Raw genomic sequence first — 18,201 nt, 5'->3', positions numbered from 1 at the left:
GTCTTTAAAACCTTAGGATGCAACTACAGCCCAGCCCATGCAGCAGTATATGAATGACTAACCTCGTATTGTGGATGGATTATCTCAGTTGTTCTCCTGGCTGAAGTTTGGTCCTTTTACAGCATCCTGCCATGCGATTACATTTGTTCCTGACCACCGAGAACACTCACGTTAACTTTTATCGAGTGGAAAAAAAGTTAGCTTGTTTATATTATGCTAACATAGCTGTGTCGCTAGCGGTCACGTAGCACATCATTATATAGCAGCTAGCCCAACTTCAGTAACCCTACAAACGTCACTGCTGTTTAGTTTTCTGTCTTCATTTATGTTGGAAGTGATAGCAGAGCTGTACGTTTTAATTTGTTTCCAAAACCCCGCAGTCAGGACATGCTATATTGTATTTAGATAGAAGCTAGCGAGCTAACTCCCTGCTAACTTCTAACTCCGTTAAATGTCATAAATTCCGTTTTCATGGATGCCTGGATGTTAAACTCAATTGTTACACCTGGTAGAGCAGAACGCTGATCATTTTATTAAAGATGAAAGACTTTAGACAGTTTTTCAACTCTCAGTAATGCCATAGTGATCGTTTGATATATGGACCTGCAGCGGAGTTTAGGTCCAGACACGGCTAGTGACGTCAGACTGAACAACCGGATTACAAGTGGACACCAAAAATCAGGGAACAAAGTAATATTAACATTTCTCTCCGGTCCTAACACAAACCAAACTACAAATTTACAATGAGAATATACACCACTCCACATAGTAACAAGGAGAAAAATAAAATAAAAATAATTATAATGGATCCTTTTTCAATGAACTCCAATTTCATTCGCATTCTTCATATTGAGTTATCGTTTTAAGCATGTAACGATTTTTAAAACAATGTAAACTTATACAATTCTTTAAATTATAATGAAGAGAGTTCCACAGTCGTATACCCCTAACCGTTGCACTCATTAATCTTTGTGTTGTCCTAGCTAACTGATGCTTAAAATAAAATTTTCTACTATCTTCTCCCCCTGAACACATTAAAAATACTCTTTGTAACTTAAAGGGCAAAATATTATTTTTAAAGTTCACTTTTAAGGTATTCCTCCTTAGGGTCCATCTTCATACAATGGGGAAATATGTCCGTAATCCAAAGACGGCAAAGTGGGGGAAAAAAAACAAAAAAACAAAAAAACAAAAAAAACAAAAAATGGTCCTACCGGCTCGCCACTTCAATATGAAGAAGATCAATTCAAAGGGGGACAAAAAACCTGACCTGTATGTAACACTGATGAAGCGCTAATGAATTAATACAGGCTAGGGATTGAGTGAAATATTATGTTATCATTAATCAGAAGATTTAGGAATGCTACTGGAGCTGATGGGCAGTAATTAATAAATACACACAACACAAAAATGTTTTTGCAGGTACCATGTATTTAACCAAACCCCAAAGAAAAATAACAAAAGAAAAACTTAAATAATCACTCCTGCTGCAGCTATCCAATTAATCAAAACCCAGTGAGGGTGCACAAAGACAACTAAGCAGATTCTTCTGGCTTATACCAAGCAATACACATTTTCAAAAAACGGTTCCCCCATAAACACCACATGTTAATATCAAATCCACTGATCCACACTGAAGTCCATGAGTTTTATCTGAATGTCCATGAGAGATGTCCAAGCGCTATTGTCCAGAAATGAGGGGAATGGTGTGTATGATTGCAGAAATCAGTGCATTTGGAAAATGGGGACAGAGCGTTGTCTTTGATAGCTTCCTACCCAACCAGTGGAAGCTTCAATTGCAGAATGAGTCCTGCTCCTAGCCCTTCATTGGCTCACCATCCTCTTTCATACCCCAAAGGTTCACCTGGCCTGCATTAAATAAACAAGGCCAATAAGAAATCACAGCCAATTAAGCTAAATACATTAAGTTATTCTTGTTCCTGTGCACACAATTTATAAATAAATATATTGGTTAAATATAATATAACCAATAAGGATTTAACTGAAACATTTCAACTGCTACATACATACTATGTAGCTCCACAACATTCGTTATTCAACAACTATCGGTCAAATCAAAATCAAATTGTTTGGACCGCCAGCAGCCAATTAGCGTCAGCTGGTAGCAATACAAACAGTCAATTAAAAGTTCAAACTCACCAATTCCGTTCTGTTCAGTGCACAACAACATTATGGCTCTGGCTCACAGTAATCAGCATCTAAGTTGCATAAGTTAGTCTGTGTTAAAAAAAATGCATTAAAACGGGAAAAGCAAATGTTTGCCAATACACACCTGCAACAGCTCTGTCACCTGGCTTGCCTCCACGCATCTGACGGGAGGAAGCCGGGACAGGCTTACTATGACCTACATGCCATCCGATTGGCTGAGCAAAGTCATGTGGTTGGAGTTATTTATTTGTGATGCGTTCAATGGCAGGAAATTAGTGCAGGAAATTACTCTGGGTTACACGTAGGTCAGAAAAATGTCCATTAGCACATCAAGTTCGATTCAGTTTACCGGTAAACAAATATATTTTTCTGCAAGTCTATGTAACGATGCAAATCATGAATCATCATCATCCACCAATGTACAACAGTTAAATTATTAATCATCTTGGCTACGTAGCTTAATCTATACATTCCAGTAGCGTTCGCTACAAAAATACAAAAACAATAAAGAAACTGTCTGACAGCATAGCCGAATTCAAGGCAACACAACAATAATCATTCAATCACACTTTGTTTTAAAGTAAGCCAATTAAAATGCTTAAGTAAATAAAAGTGTTCAAAAACAGCGGTTTTTGAACCGGAGTTCTGCTCGCGATGGGAACGCCGCCGAACAAAGTCATTTTTTAATCGCGAAAACGATCGACTGGTTACTGACAACCAAAAGGTTGTTTTTGGTAGATATTAAGGACACTTACCGCTGAGGTGAAATGAGTTTATAGATGAATTGAGAGGAGAAACCGCTTTGTTTTCCAACGCCGTTCTAAACGCCACGAGCTTACAGCCACAGCAGGAGTCGAACCCGGAAGTATCCCTCCACAGCCGGTTTTCAGAGTTGCCGCGACGTGGAAGGAGCCAATCAGGAGAGGGACCTCAAATCAGCTGACGTGGGTCATGTGACAGGGAGTAGATGATATGGGTTACACGTCGCTTGGAAGAAACGATTCAAATCTGATTGAACTGAAAGCTTGTTGGTTTCAGTCACAGCCAGATAGATTAAGATGGGTGTTGTTAAAGGATTACTTCACACAACAAATCCCAGTGTTTGCTTACTGTGCAGGCTGGAAAACCATAGACCGTTCATAAAAGAACAACCTGAGCAGGCTAGGAGTGCATTAGGCCACCATCTTGGCTTTTTGAAATGTGACAGGGGACTGAGAAGCCAAGGTACACAATTCACTTATATAGTAATGATTGAAGGTAGACCTACCTTCAATCACACCCTACTTTATCTTTCCGCTGTACAATATTATTTGCACGCTGTCGTCAGTAAAGCTCCAACACCAAAAACACATCACTTGTCGTGCATCATTTTGAAGGTGACGGCTTCAAGGTCACGTCTGTCACTCGTTTGGAAGTAGAGAAAAGTGGGTCTCAGGCTGCCTGCTTCGCACCACAGGCACTTATTTCACCCATCGTCACTTGAAGTCACAGAATGTGATTCACTTTGCTTAGTTTAGAGTTTAACCAAGTGATTGAGACAATAAACTGTCTTACTGCACTGTAAACATATGCAGGGTTTTTATGTCTTTATTATCTGTATTAAGCACATTTTACATCTGCTGTCAGAAAGAGTTTCCCGAGGTCTTGTTGGAGTGGTCGCTCTCTGCTGATTATTGGAATGAAAGTCGATTTTTAAGGGACTTCTTTACTTGACCACACTTTTGAGACCCAGAGCAATGTCTGTCTTTGATACACAGCGAGTCTACACGTAAAAATAATACAGAAGACAGGCTGCATACACGAAGAACCAGATCTAATCTACCTACAGCAATACCAATGGTTCTTGTTTGCTTTCTAATCAGGGTGAAGCAACCACCAACTGCGGGATCCAAGTCCAATCCATCTAAACGACATAGAGACAGGCTAAACGGGGAGCTGGAGCGGCTGGCCAGTCTGCTGCCGTTTCCTGAAGAGGTCACTGCCAGTCTGGATAAACTGTCCATCCTCCGCCTAAGTGTCAGCTACCTACGAGCCAAGAGTTTCTTCTCTGGTAAAGTTACCTTCTGATCGCAGCAATGGCATTAAGCAGTAGACATTCATTTTGTAAGTCACAAACTCTTCTCCCAGAAAGTGAAAGGTTTTTGGTATTTCTCTATAAAACTTATGATTCCTAAACGGTTAGCGTAGCTCAGCGCAGTGATTGAAAGCAGGACAAATGCCAAAGCCAACACTTGCCTTATATTTGGACCTTTGGATATCGACTTCCAGTGTAAAAAGAGGTTCCCTGATGCTATTACCAGAAACTGTCTGGGCCCTAAAACCACTGAAGCTGGTGGCTGTGGGAGAGACTACTGCAAGAAACTGATGGGTAGAATTTCACATTCTCTCCTCTGTGGATTTCTTCCCATGAAAATGAGTCCAGCTGCTGCTGTGTAAAGCTATGCAACATTCATGGACTAGTTCTCATAAGGCATTAAGGTAAAACTGGCTCCACACCTGGTGGACGACAGGTGCTGTGTAAAAACAGCCGTGAAAAGACACATACACTAAATAACAACAATGTACAGCTCTGCACAGATGGGCCGTGAGATGTTCATCCATTCACAGATGGATATAGTATTAATCCTGTGCTGGAATAAAGACAGAACCATAGTATGCTCGTATTGTGGATGGATTATCTCAGTTGTTCTCCTGACTGGAGTTTGGTCCGTTTACAGCATCCTGCCATGCGATTACATTTGTCTCTAACCACCAGAATCCCTCACGTTAACTTTTATCGAGTGGAAAAAGGTTAGCGTTCATCCTCTAGCTTCACTGTGTTTATGCTATGCTAACGTAGCTGTGTCGCTAGCGCATCGTTATATAGCAGCTAGCCCAACTTCAGTAACCCTACAAACGTCACTGCTGTTTAGTTTTCTGTCTTCATTTATGTTGGAAGTGATAGCAGAGCTGTATGTTTGAGTATTTACAGAAATCTCTCTGTCAGAACATGCTATATCATGTTTAGGTGGAAGCTAGCGAGCTAACTTCCTGCTAACTTCATCTCTGTTAAATGTAATAAATCCTGTTTTCATGGATGTCTGGATGTTAAACTTCATTGTTACACCTGGTAAAGCAGCAATGCTGATGATTTTATTACAGATGAAAGAATTGACAGTTTGTGACTCTCAGTGATGTTGCCGTGCTCGTTTGACTTTGGGACCTGAAGCGGAGTTTGGACCTGAAAACGGCTAATGACTTCAGACTTAAAGACCAGATAGAAACAAACTGGAATTTGTTTTTATGTGTCGTTATTGTGAACAGAAAGCAGCAGCTGTTTTTAAATGTCCTCAGTTATTTTCAGCCATGATGATTGTGTCACAACAGTCAAGCTACTCTTTTGGTGTTGCCCAACAGCTCGCAGATCATCTCAGAGCACCACAAGAACAAGAACCCACTGCCTTCTTCTGATGACTTCATCACAGCGACAGGTTCTCATTATTTCATTAAGACCTGTGTCTGTGTGACTTCACATATATGGGGATTAAGAACTGTGTTTGGTATGTGTTGCATAAAAAACATTGTTATTTTAGGTGGCGATCTTTCGAGGCGAATGCTGCAATGCAGTGGCTCCCAAAACATGAATAATTGAGAGAAACCCTGGAGTTTAAAGAATTTATGAAATGGAGGCAGAGCAGTGTTTGTTTAAGGCAGCATCGTTCTGAAATGGCTGTTTGGTAGAGACACACAGGTTACAGCTGTGGTGATTAGAGCATGTTTAAAGTGTTTGCACAAATGCTTTGCTTAGTTTTGCCACGTGGCTGTACGCTAAGAAAAGAAAGCAAAGTGCTTTTCTTACGTATTTCCTTAATTATGTTCAGGAGCTACATTTAGCAACATACAGAAGCATTTGGTATCTCCTCAAGCTGTCACAGTGAATTATTGATCGTGGATTGCCGTAGCATTAGGTCAAAGTGTAGCCTATAGACAAAACCTCTTGTCTAACTGCATTAGCCTACTTCCTGGACAGTCTCTAAGTAATTAACAAGCTCAGGGCTCTTACATAAAGGAAGCAGCTCCAGTGCTCCAGGCTGCCTCTGCAGTCAGCTGTAATTTGCTGTATGTAAACAGCACAAATTCACTTGTCAGAAGCTTCCGAGGCTGGATGACCTGGACAGCATGGAGCTAGCAGCACTCTGGGAATGCTGCCACTTCTTCAGCACTCTGCCCCGCTTGGATGTTAAGAGGAACTCTTAAACACTAAGAGAGCTATGACTTCATTAAGTATTGTTTTTTTCAACATCAATAAGGTGTCTTTAAAAATCTCCTGAGAGCGGGCATTGAATGCATCACAGGAGCTGAACAAAGCTCTGACAGAGCCCATTTAATCTGGCTGACAGCATTATCCGAGCCAGCTGCCATCTTTGTTATTGTCAGCAGCTACAATGGGCTCATTCAGTCTGAGGAGAGGTGAGTTAACGCTGCAAACACGTGGATCCCCCCGCCCCCCGTATCCTCAGCTATAAAATACACATTCACAGCTGCTGTCTGGCATTTGGATCCAAGCACTGTTAGAGATGCTGAATCAGCAGATGACCTGCTCGACCACCTGAGCTGCAGGTTCAGCCGTTAGTCTGAGCTAACGTTTGAAAAAGTTCAGATCACATGTTTCTAGCAGTCCTGTCACAGATGACGTGCAGTGTAGACGCAGTGATAAGATGAGATAAGACTTTAGTGATCCCAAACGGGGAATTTTTTTGCGTCACCTCAGCTCAGGTACAGAAGGAAATCCAAAAATCCAAAAAGGACAACCAATGAAAAAAGTAAGATAACACACTATATACAACAGTAGCATACACAGTATGTGATTATGGATATGGTTGGAAATATGCAAGACACAAACTATATAGCTTAACATAACTATTGTACCACTACTATTCCTATGTATAGACATGTACACACACACACACATGTACACACTAAATATACATATGTATTCATATACAGACATATATACCTGCACATGTCCGTACACATGGAAGCATTATGCATGAAGTGGTGACCGTGGATGTTCACAGTGTCCAGTGAGTCATGACATCGTGATTGAGGAGTTATGGAGTCTAACTGCTGTTGGGATGAATGATCTGTGAAAGCGCTCCTTCCTGCAGCGAGGGTGTTTCAGTCTCTGACTAAAGGAGCTGCTCAGCCCACTCACAGACTCATGCAGTGGGTGATGTGGGTTGTTCATGATGGATGTCAGCTTTACTAACATCCAACAACAGCTTTACTAAAATGCATGATATGCCTTTTAGTATTACAGTCATAAACGTGACTGGAAGTTTGGGCAGTGGAGCAAATTCACTTTGCCACTTTTTATTTCGATTTTCTAGGTTTCTGTGATATAGAAAAGAACAAGCATAAACGTTTCACAAGTTTCAAAGACTGTCAAATAAATCCCATGTATGCCAGGAGTCACTGTTAGTCGATCCTTCTACTTTAAAACTCCTGCAGTTGACTGGATGTGAGCTTCTGGGACAAATCCTGATTGATGGGGATCCATTTCTGCCTTATCAGAGCTCCAAGCTAATCCCAGAATGTGGAAAATGATGTCAATTCTATAACTATTGTCCTTAAATGGCTAGAGCACACATTTAGCCATGCTCTACATATAGTACAGCACAGTAGGTGTGACCATAGCAGCTGTTTTATTCATTTATCCATTTGTTTTTTTGGATAAATTGTTAGATCAGCTGTGCTACCATAGTGAAGATATCCCCTTGGAGGCAACTGCTACTGTGTTTACAACAAACAAAGGGTTGATAAGATTGTAGATGACAGAACTGAGCCAATAAAGACGCCTCTGGGTTTCTTAGAAACGTCTGTGCCTACAGCCGGACGCTCTGTCCTTTTTCCTCTTCCTGTCCCCTTTAACTGACCCAGTGTCCTGGAAAGCTTCCCGCAGTTTTTTTAAAGACAGGAAGCCAACCTGATTTCACTCCAGTGTTGCTGAGTCGTCCCATCCATGTTTGGACCTGTAGGTAACCACAGACATGGTTATTGTTGTCATCATTAACATTAATAATCCTATTGTTGTATCCATAGCTGGGTATTTGTTGTTCAGATAAGCTGCGGCTCTTGGAACACGCTATTGTCATTTTAATTTTAGTGGATTATATTTGTAAATGAACAAATACGAATAATGTTCATAAAGAGAGCAAAACATTATTAAAGAGCTGTTTCTGGCAGGTGCAGTAAAGGGAAGCAGGAATGAAAATTGTCATGATGATAAGGCCACAGAAGTTCAGGGTCTTCCTGTGGATTCCTCTGATATTGTATTAAAAATGAACCATGAGGAGAAAAACACATAAACCTGGCACACAGCTGCAAATATCTGCAGTTTGTCCCACTTTTGTAGCCCAGAACTGCTGCTCTGGGATTTGTTATGTAAGCTGTGTGACCATTCCCAAAGTCTTGTGACAGGTCATGATGCCTGTTTCACTGTGCACTGCTTCCCCCTCCTTCCTGTAGGTCATCTCTCTGACCACAAATGAAAGGTAGAGCTGTGGGGTCAGCACCCTCTGCCAGCCTCATCCTCTGTCCTTCTCCTACTTGGCTTAACCCCATCCCCCAGCCCTGCTAATGCCAGGAAGGCGGCACAGCGTGCGTGTTTTCTCTAATATGTGTGCTGGTGTGTACAGCATGTGTTAGTAGATGTGGGAGTGGGGCAGCTGCATTGACTGTTCATTTTTGCATTGACTCTTTCTGTGCTGTGTTAATGCTGTCAATGCAAAGCAAAGGATCGTTTGGTTGTTTGCACAGAGAGGAAGGCTGTGAGGTTGTGGTTGTATTGTAATTACTGCATGCCCATTTATACAAGGAGAAGGTTCACTGACATTACACATTAATATCAGAGCAGAAAATTGTGCATTATTTAAAATGTCAAACTCATGTGAACTTTATTGTTATGATAACTTGTAACCTTATTTGTGTAGCACTTTATAAAGTGCATGTTATTGTAAATTATAGCCAAAAATGTGATAAAATATTAATATGTATGCGTACTAATCAAAATGAACGACAGCTTCAGGGATGTCGTTTCAAAGGTTTGGTGCTGCAAACTCAGAAACGTGGATTTGAAGTAAAGCAGTGGAGTAGTCAGTAGTCTCTAATGGGATAACTAGAGAAGCTGGAAGCTCAGAACATGAGCTATGTAAGAAGGATTTGGGCTCTGTAGGGCTTTATGTGTGATTCATGAAAATATTTAAATCAGTTAAAAATTTCACGAGAAGCAAGAATAGAGAAGATGTGAGTTTTTACTGGTTTTCGTTAGCAGCCAAACTCCTGAGCTGTGGCAGGTTAGTGGGGCTGTGTCATGTACTGTAAACAGTGAAGTCCAGTGGAAGCCTGTTTGATGTTTATGGATTAGCCTGTGTAAAAGTTGTGACAGGGCTTTTCAGCAGGCGTCATGTAGTGAAGGCAGGGAATTCATTCAATCAATTTCAACTCTGTAGATTTTTATTTATTATATATAAAAAAAATTCCCCCTCGCCCCTGCGGGCGGTTTATCCTTCAAGCTCGGGTCCTCTACCAGAGGCCTGGGAGCTTGAGGGTCCTGCGCAGTATCTTAGCTGTTCCCAGGACTGCGCTCTTCTGGACAGAGATCTCCGATGTTGTTCCCGGGATCTGCTGGAGCCACTCGCCTAGCTTGGGAGTCACCGCACCTAGTGCTCCGATTACCACGGAGACCACCGTCACCTTCACCCTCCACATCCTCTCGAGCTCTTCTCTGAGCCCTTGGTATTTCTCCAGCTTCTCGTGTTCCATCAGTTTATCAGCTAATGCTAGCATGCACACCAGCTGGGTGAGGGGTCAGCGTTGTTAAAAGGGGTCAGCTATACTGACCTCTTGAAATTCTTCATAAAGGGTCATCTACTGTTCATGTGTTCAGCTGCGAGCTTGTCTGCTGTCACTGAAACTGTTACAAATGTGTCCAACTTAAGAGTCATTTTTATATCCGTTTCTTACAGCAGTAAGTCATCAAGACGTTTCACATTAGTTTTCCTCAGATCTTCCACAACCAAGTTAGGGTGCGCACACAGTAGAATGTACAACCCCAGCACATCCACACTTACCATGACAGCGGCTGTATGTAGAGTTAGTCGTCAGTAGTTGCTCCTCCTGTATGTAATGTGCACTTCAGCTAATTTTAATAATTGGATTAGAAAATGATTGAACTCAAATGTGTTTTCTTTGTCTTGGGTAGACTCTGACATACTCGTTCCTTGTTTCTCAGTTGTGCGTCTAAGTCTCCTATTTCTATTTTTATTTTGGTTTGAGTCTTTTTTTTTATTAATTAAAAAAGAAAATGTTTAAGAAGAGTGAGACCAACCCTTTCAGCAGTCTGTACATAAGCTGAAGGCGCTGTCATATGTGCAGACATTTGAAGGAACGCTCATGAACCTTTAGTTTGCAGCTTCTCGTCTGCGTTTTGTACACCAACACATTACAATAAAAACTGCCTGCAGAGCCGGCAGAGAGAGCGCCAAGTATGAGGGAGTGCCTGATTTTCAGGGTCAGTGCTTGTTTGTCAGGTTTAATCTATCAGTTACTGGGCCAGATACATTTGGCCAGTGCTGACATGGGGCCCACTGATGGGATCAAGCACGCTGCTTCCACCACAGTAGTTTAGCAGCAGCAGTGTTCATACAGAGCTCCTTTCTATCATCCAAAACACTCCCAAATTAACAAATAATTTCTTCGTGAAATAAAGTACATCAAAGTTTAACGCTCCAAAGTCATTTCATGTGAACTTCAAGCAGCAAGTCCTGGTGATGTTCCCACAGCTTCCCACGTTCAAGTAGCCAAATTGAAGCGTCAGGTAAGATAACCAGGTGTGCTTTGAAGAAGGGCTTCTGTGAAAAGAGTCGAGTGTAGCTGCATCTGTAGGGTGAAAACTGTGGTCACAGTGGCAGGTTAATGGGAGTCAATGGGAGTAAAACGTTGTAGATAAATTGCTCATTTGAAAACAGGTGAGGTTAATAAAGTGGTGGACATGATCAAATGTGTGTGTTTCTAATAAATATGTTGTAAGTTCATAAGAAAAGAGAGAAAGGGGGCGTGGTGAAAAGCTGTAGTTGACCTGACAACCTTCAACTTCCCACTAAGCCAGTGGTTCCCAAATTGGGGGGCACGCCATTGCAGGGGGTGTGGTATAAATTTTTTTATAAAAATGCTTAGACGCTGCTGGCATAATGGACAAACGCAAAAAACACAGAGCAGGGGATGAAGCATCGGCAAATATTCTTCCACACCAACTTCTTTCTAAGCCAAAGACTAGAAAAGATGATGAAGTTTAGCATTCTCATTCCCAACGTGTAATACTGATGATTTGTCATGTGTGTCTCATATTAACACGAAAGGTACCCTTCAGTGTCCTGATGATATGCTTTGGTTTCTCAGTTGAATCCAATAGAATTCAGCTAGTGGCGGTAACACGCTCCAGCATGTACTCCAGCCCTCACCTTAACCGTGTTTCATGATCAGAACATAAAACACATTTACATGTATAGATTCATTCCAAATGGCTCTCGTGTCTCCGAGTGCCTGACGGACGATTTGTCACGGCGTCGGGATGTGACGTGTTGCCTTTGGCTTCACCTGCACAACGATGAGGAGGAATTTGTCGTCTTTCTTCTCTGTTTTAAAGTAAAAACAGTATATTTTAGTTCAAAAGCTCTGAACCTGAGGAAACTGCTTATTGCATAGAAACTGCATACAGTGCTTTGTTAGTGTGTTTCCTGCTTTTAATGTGGAGAAAATAACAGCAGTGCTGTGCAAGCATCACAAGACTGAAGCATGTGTGTTTCTCTCTGCAGTTGCCCTCAACAATCGAAATGGAGGGAAGGATGGTCACAATAAAACAGGAGGAACAAATACCAAGATGCCCGAGGGTGAGCTTCTGCTGCAGGTCAGTTATGAACCACCAAAAGCACCATGACTACAACAGAGCAGCCCTTTATCATCACTGACCGTGTGCAACAAAACTGTGACGCCTTTGTCTATATTATTATTTATTAATTAGTCAAACATGTTGTCTTTAGTATTAGTTTGCTGTTAGGATTCAGTTCCAGGGATTCCCAGCTGGGAGCATCATGCAGGCTCTGGGACTCAGCTCTCGATGAGACTGTCTTTGACATTTTACTCTGTTCACGTGACTCATTGTTTCATTTTTGTACATTTGAGAACTGCATTAAAACGGCTGTGTTGCTCGTCTCAGTGTTGTTCAAATATGTTTGACTCCATCTGTGCAGGAATAATACGATTTAGCTTCTTTATACTTAAAAATACCTGAAGTTTTAAAACCACACTTGTATAAATGTTTGTGTGGCAGACATGTGTAAAAAAATGACAGTGACCTCTTTATGACAAAATCACAAAGTGTGTGAGGGATGATTCACTGCCATCCTCACATCGGTTCACACTGGTGCAACTAAGCATCGCCTGAGCTGCTCAGCTGCAGCCAGCGAGCTGATGAGTAAAGGAGCAGTAATTTGCACTTTTGTGTCTTTGGGTCATGAGTGAAAACAGCGCTACTGTCATTCTCATAGCCACGAACAGCAGGAGGCTCAGTGTCTGTTGGAGCTACTTCAACGACGTTACTGCTCAAGTCTTCATCAAGTCAGTGTTTATATTTGGATTTCATCCATAAGCCAGTGCGTAGCATAAGAACTCGTTCCTCAGGAACGCCTTGGGACTTGACAAATCGTCGGGATGTTACGCCTCAGGAGTGAGAACGGGCTGTAAATGCCTGGAGTGTTCCCAGGACTCACATCCACCAGGTTACTGGTACTGGTTTGGTTAATCCACGGCCTCTTTATGGACCAGTTTGTGCAAATGTACTGTAAATATCACAGACTTCAGCTCTAATCAAATACAAATTAGGTGACCTGGAGAGTGTGACAGGATAATCTGATAGAAATGCTGTTATGGGATATTTTCTGGAATTTCAGGTAGAAATTATTGATCAAAAATCCAGTTTGACTTCTAACAGAAAGATAAGAGCTCTGTGCCGTCTGTGCTGCGTGTGTGAAGAAAGCTTGCTGGCTGCCGGAGCTTTTCGGGATCGGCTGCAGTCTTTGATTTTCCAGCCCACTTCCTTCCAATGTGCATCACACTGGCATTCCAGGAGAGCTGAGGAAACGGGCTCCTTTCTCCAACATTCAGACTTCTTTCACATGATAACTGTACGTTTCCCCAAACTGTTCGAAGTGAGAAATGAAAGGTCATTTGTAGATGAGTCAGGAGGCGGTGCTCCACAGAGAACTTGCTCCTCATGCTCCTGATCCTCAGAATAAGCGAGGAGATGAACAATGATGGTTTGTCTCCAAAGAATAGGCTTCTCATCTCCTCCACACATCACTCACTCACTTGGACACTAGAAGGGGGAATTATGTTAAAATGCTCTTCATAGACTACAGCTCTGCATTTAACACCATAATTCCCTCCACACTCACCACCAAGCTGGAGCATCTGGGACTCAGCTCATCTATGTGTCAGTGGATCTCCAACTTCCTAACTGGCAGACCACAGGCAGTAAGGATGGGCGGACATGTCTCAGCCTCCACCACTCTCAGCACTGGAGCCCCCCAGGGGTGTGTTCTGAGCCCCCTGCTGTACTCTTTGTACACATATGACTGCGTGGCCACTACCAGCTCCACCACCATCATCAAGTTTGCTGACGACACCGTCGTGGTGGGCCTGATCTCTGATAACAACGAGACGGCCTACCTGAAGGAGATTAGGAATCTGGAGAACTGGTGCCAGAGGAACAACCTCCTTCTAAACGTCAGTAAGACAAAGGAGCTGATAGTGGACTTCAGCACTAAGCAGGAGAGGAACTACCAGACCCCCGTCATCAACGAGTGCCCAGTGGAGAGAGTGGACAGCTTCAAATACCTCGGAGTTCACATCACGCAGGACCTGTCATGGTCCTGTCACATCAACACCGTGGTGAAAAAGGCCCGTCAGCGTCTCTACCACCTCAGACGCTTGAGAGACTTCCAACTGCCCTCCAAGGTGCTCAGGAACTTTTACTCGTGCACCATAGAGAGCATCCTGGCGGGAAACATCTCAACCTGGTTCGGGAACAGCACCATGCAGGACAGACGAGCTCTACAGAGGGTTGTGCGGTCAGCTGAGCGCACCATCCGCTCCGAGCTCCCTGACCTGCACTCAATCTACAGCAGGCGGTGCTGGACCAAGGCCAGGAAGATGGTGAAGGACCTCAGCCATCCCAACAACAGACTGTTCTCTCTGTTGAGGTCAGGAAAGCGATTCCGCTCCCTGAAGACCAACACAGAGAGACTGAGGAGGAGCTTCTTCCCGCAGGCGATACGGTCTCTCAATCACACCACCACACAGTACTGACCCACACATACAGTTCTTACACACACACTGGACTTTCTGGACATTGGTTTTGCACAACACTGGTCACTATATTCTTCATTTCCAGTTAATACTTGTACAGCTGCTGTTATTGTGTATATATTTATTTATATTTATATTTCTTCATACATTCTTATATAGTTCTATATTGTGTATTTTGTTGTACAGTTATTTTATTTTCAACTTTAATTTATATATTTTTTCTTATTCTTCCCAGTTAAATTTACCCTTCATTCTAATTTGTGTTGTACAGTTATTTCATTTTTAACCTTAATTTATATTTTATTCCTTCCTAGTTAAATTTACCCTTTTTAATTTTTCATATTTATTTCCTATCTTATTCATAGCCTTTTCCTTTTTTGTTCTCTTTAGGTCACGAGCAGTTGTCCAAGCATTTCACTACATATCGTACTGTGTATGACTGTGTACGTGACAAATAAAATTTGAATTTGAATTTGAATTTGATTTCATAAAAGGAGTTCTTGTATGAAGCCTCTTCCTTTGCTGTTCTTCACATCAGATGGTAGTGAATTATAGAGGAGCCAGTCAATTATTCAAACAGAGAATGCAGGAAATATGGCAGAATTTAGTAATTGTGCTACTTTTCCCTTTTAGGTAATGTTAATAATGAACACAGTGAAGGTTCACACAACAGCTACGACAACACAGGACACAGGCTGCCTGCTTTTAGTCTGGAAACCAAGACGTACACAGATGATGCCTGAAGTAAACCCTGACAGCTCGGAGGTTAATGATACCATGAGGTGCTAACTGGTTTGATTCTGGATGATTCAGGAAGAGTTCAGACATGTTTGTGTCGCCCAGTTTCAGTGGCTGTTCATGCTCCCTGAAGGAAGCAGGTCATGGGAGGGCATCAGCGCTGTGCTATCAGAGAGGAGTGTGTGCGTGTGTGTGTGCGTGTGTGTGTGCGTGTGTGCGAAACCAAAAAAATCCTGGTTTCCTGATGTGGTCTAAGAAGTCACCAACATAAAGTAAGAAATGTTGCGGTACGTTGGACCGAACCATCACAGTCCTGATGCGGAGAGGCGAATATGAACTGTAGAAAAAGTTCTTGTGTGAGTGGGAGACTGAGGCATGTTGTATAAAGTACTTTGACTGCTCGAGTAGAAAAGCACTATCTAGCATTTTACAGGCAGTCTTGTGTTGGCTATTCTTGTTGTTTCAAGAAATAACAACTAGAATAACGATACTGATCTTTTCATTTAAACTTTTAGCAGAAATCGAAGTGATATTCAAAAAGGAATTTAAAATGCAATTTTATGCAGGTTTCACAAACTCTTTGGTTCTGAAAGAAAGAAGTGCAATATCAGCAGAAAATAATATTTATATTCAACAACGTTAGAAAAAATGGACCCTTTTATTCTTAAAGCTGAACATAAACCGACTTCTTATAACGACGAACTCCTCCTGAAACGTTGGAGGTTTTAGCTCTTTATACAGCAAAGTCACAGGAGGATAAATATAATCATCAGGCGTTTGTTAAAACAACCCCGTCCCTCACCACGTGTGAACCCTCAAACTGAATGGTAAGATAACGACACTCATTTTCACTTTTTCACAAAACTCAAACATCACTACTTCCACGTCTAATTGTCTGTAATGGAGGCGGAGTGAACTGGATCCCACTCTGTGTCCGGCGGGTGCTCGCAGCGGGGGCGGGGCAGGTTTTCTCGGGAATCCCTACCTTGGTACAACACCTGGTTTGGCAGGACGTAGCGCGGCTCCAAATGCTTTCAGTGTGAACTCCAGACTGCTGACAGGTCTCGCACACAACAGCCGCTCTGTCACGTGACGCATACTGCTCCGACGTGCTGAGGTCACTACCTGGGTTACGCCATGTTGCAAGTTTTCTGAGGCTCTTTTGTGATATTTAATGGATCGGATTATATTTTTTTTCTCCCCAATATCCGATCCAGTAATTTAGGTCAGGATCGGACCGATGCTGTATATTGGATTCTGTCTATCCCTAGAAAAAAGTCATGACCTCAACCCAGAACACCTTTGGGATACCGCGAGCCAAAAACTGGAGCTCTCACTGTTGTAGCTGCAAACATCATATTAAAAACGATCAATTAACAAAAGCATATCTTAGGTTTGAATGTTTGTGAATGCAGACAAGCTAATACTGTACTTTTTTCAATACAGCGTACATTCACTGTAATCGTCAAGACTGTTGTCACGCTCAGTCATTGCTCCTCATGCAGGACAGTTTCTTTGGAGGTCTGCACAGCCAGAGAGCCAGCACCAGTCCTCACAGAGGGCCCCCCCAAACCACAACCTCAGATCCACGTTTATTCCACCTCCCACTGTCTGACTAAAATGTTGTTAGATGGGGAACATTTTAGTCAGAACGATGGAACGAAAAGGGAAAAATAGAACATATTGTTGTACCTGTTGTTCGTCAATGTATATCCTCTAGTTAAAGTCACATCATTATGATCATGTTGGCTGATGACAGTCAGATGCTGCAGCACACGGATGAAAGCACAGTAATGAACCGTGTCACTGTCTGTGCATCTGCTTTAACAGGCTCTCAATGGATTCATCCTGGTTATCACTGCCAGTGGGACCATCTTCTACTCCTCTCACACCATTCAGGACTATCTGGGCTTCCATCAGGTATCAGTCTGTTTTTCACTCTAATTACATCCATTGATTGTCATTCCTCACTACTGAGAACCAGAAGCCAGAGTAGCTTAGCATTTAGGGAGGTGACAGGTTCTAAATGGGTGTCATTGTGACATGGTGGCATTAAGTAGGTCCTGGGTTCTAACGATTTATTCAATATTTTATATTGTATTGAAATACAAAAGTAGTAATTTTACAGGTGTTAGAGGCTCTGCTTCATCAGCTGATAAATGCGTTGCTTGCGTGCAACAACTGGCGGCAGCAACACGGGGGTCTGCGTCGATCCATTAGTATAGTCCCTGCATGCTAGGGTCACAGGCAGCTGCAGAAAGACCTATTTATAGCTTGGCCTTTTGTAGAAACCAGCGGCCACAACAGCATCCTGCAGTGCACAGCACGTCTCTGCACCACTGCTCGCACAGTGTTACGTCCAGCTTTTAAGCACTATGTACAGGTGGAGCTTGCACCATTATTATATCTAATAGTAGAACTTCTGTGACAACAAAAATGTAATAAAAATGCATCTGTGGCATATAATCAGGGTTCTATATTATAGAAAACAAGGAACTCTGTTTAAAAGAAGTGCTGTGGGACTTCTGGTTGAGCTTTGATGGAGTGGGACGCGAGTCTGGGAGCTCCCGCCGATTTCGATTAAGTTGTTATTCATTCGCGCTTTTCGGCCATATTTCCAGTCCTGTTTTGGTTTGTGGATTGTTTTGTTGAGAAGTTTTACTCGGGCCTGCGTAAAATGGCAGCAAAAAATGTTAAAACCCGCAGTACTATTCAAACACAACTGAGGCCTAGTTTGCAAACCGCAACCACACCCTCGAGTGAGCCGTCGTCTCCTGCAAAGCCCCCCTCGTGCCAAGCTAATCCTGGTATTGAAGCTCTCAAGGTCGAGTTGCTGGCTGAGGAAAGATATCGCCGACATCTTTAAAAAGGAACTTCAGGACACTCTGG

At 42.4% G+C, this 18,201-nt stretch overlaps 1 protein-coding gene and 1 long non-coding RNA gene across 3 annotated transcripts in view; one reads left to right on the top strand and one right to left on the bottom strand.

Moving 5' to 3' along the window:
* Positions 1 to 18,201, top strand: part of LOC113007704 (aryl hydrocarbon receptor-like) — a 46,301-nt gene that overhangs the window by 3,156 nt on the left and 24,944 nt on the right. For both annotated transcript variants that reach the window (XM_026144558.1, XM_026144557.1), the window contains exons 2-4: positions 4,032 to 4,219; positions 12,024 to 12,115; positions 17,143 to 17,232. In XM_026144558.1, coding sequence (XP_026000343.1) covers positions 4,032 to 4,219; positions 12,024 to 12,115; positions 17,143 to 17,232 — 370 coding nt within the window. The remainder of the gene's footprint in view (positions 1 to 4,031; positions 4,220 to 12,023; positions 12,116 to 17,142; positions 17,233 to 18,201) is intronic.
* LOC113007705 (uncharacterized) lies at positions 1,041 to 2,918 on the bottom strand. The gene is made up of 3 exons (XR_003269937.1): positions 2,294 to 2,918; positions 2,161 to 2,219; positions 1,041 to 1,869 (listed from the first exon to the last, which is right to left on the bottom strand). It is a non-coding gene; the product is annotated as an uncharacterized LOC113007705 (long non-coding RNA).

Source organism: Astatotilapia calliptera, chromosome 16 (genome assembly GCF_900246225.1).
Source record: "Astatotilapia calliptera chromosome 16, fAstCal1.2, whole genome shotgun sequence".
NCBI classification, from domain to species: Eukaryota; Metazoa; Chordata; class Actinopteri; order Cichliformes; family Cichlidae; genus Astatotilapia; species Astatotilapia calliptera.
The sequence above is the reverse complement of the archived record's forward strand: the minus strand, read 5'-3'. Positions and strand labels throughout refer to the sequence as shown.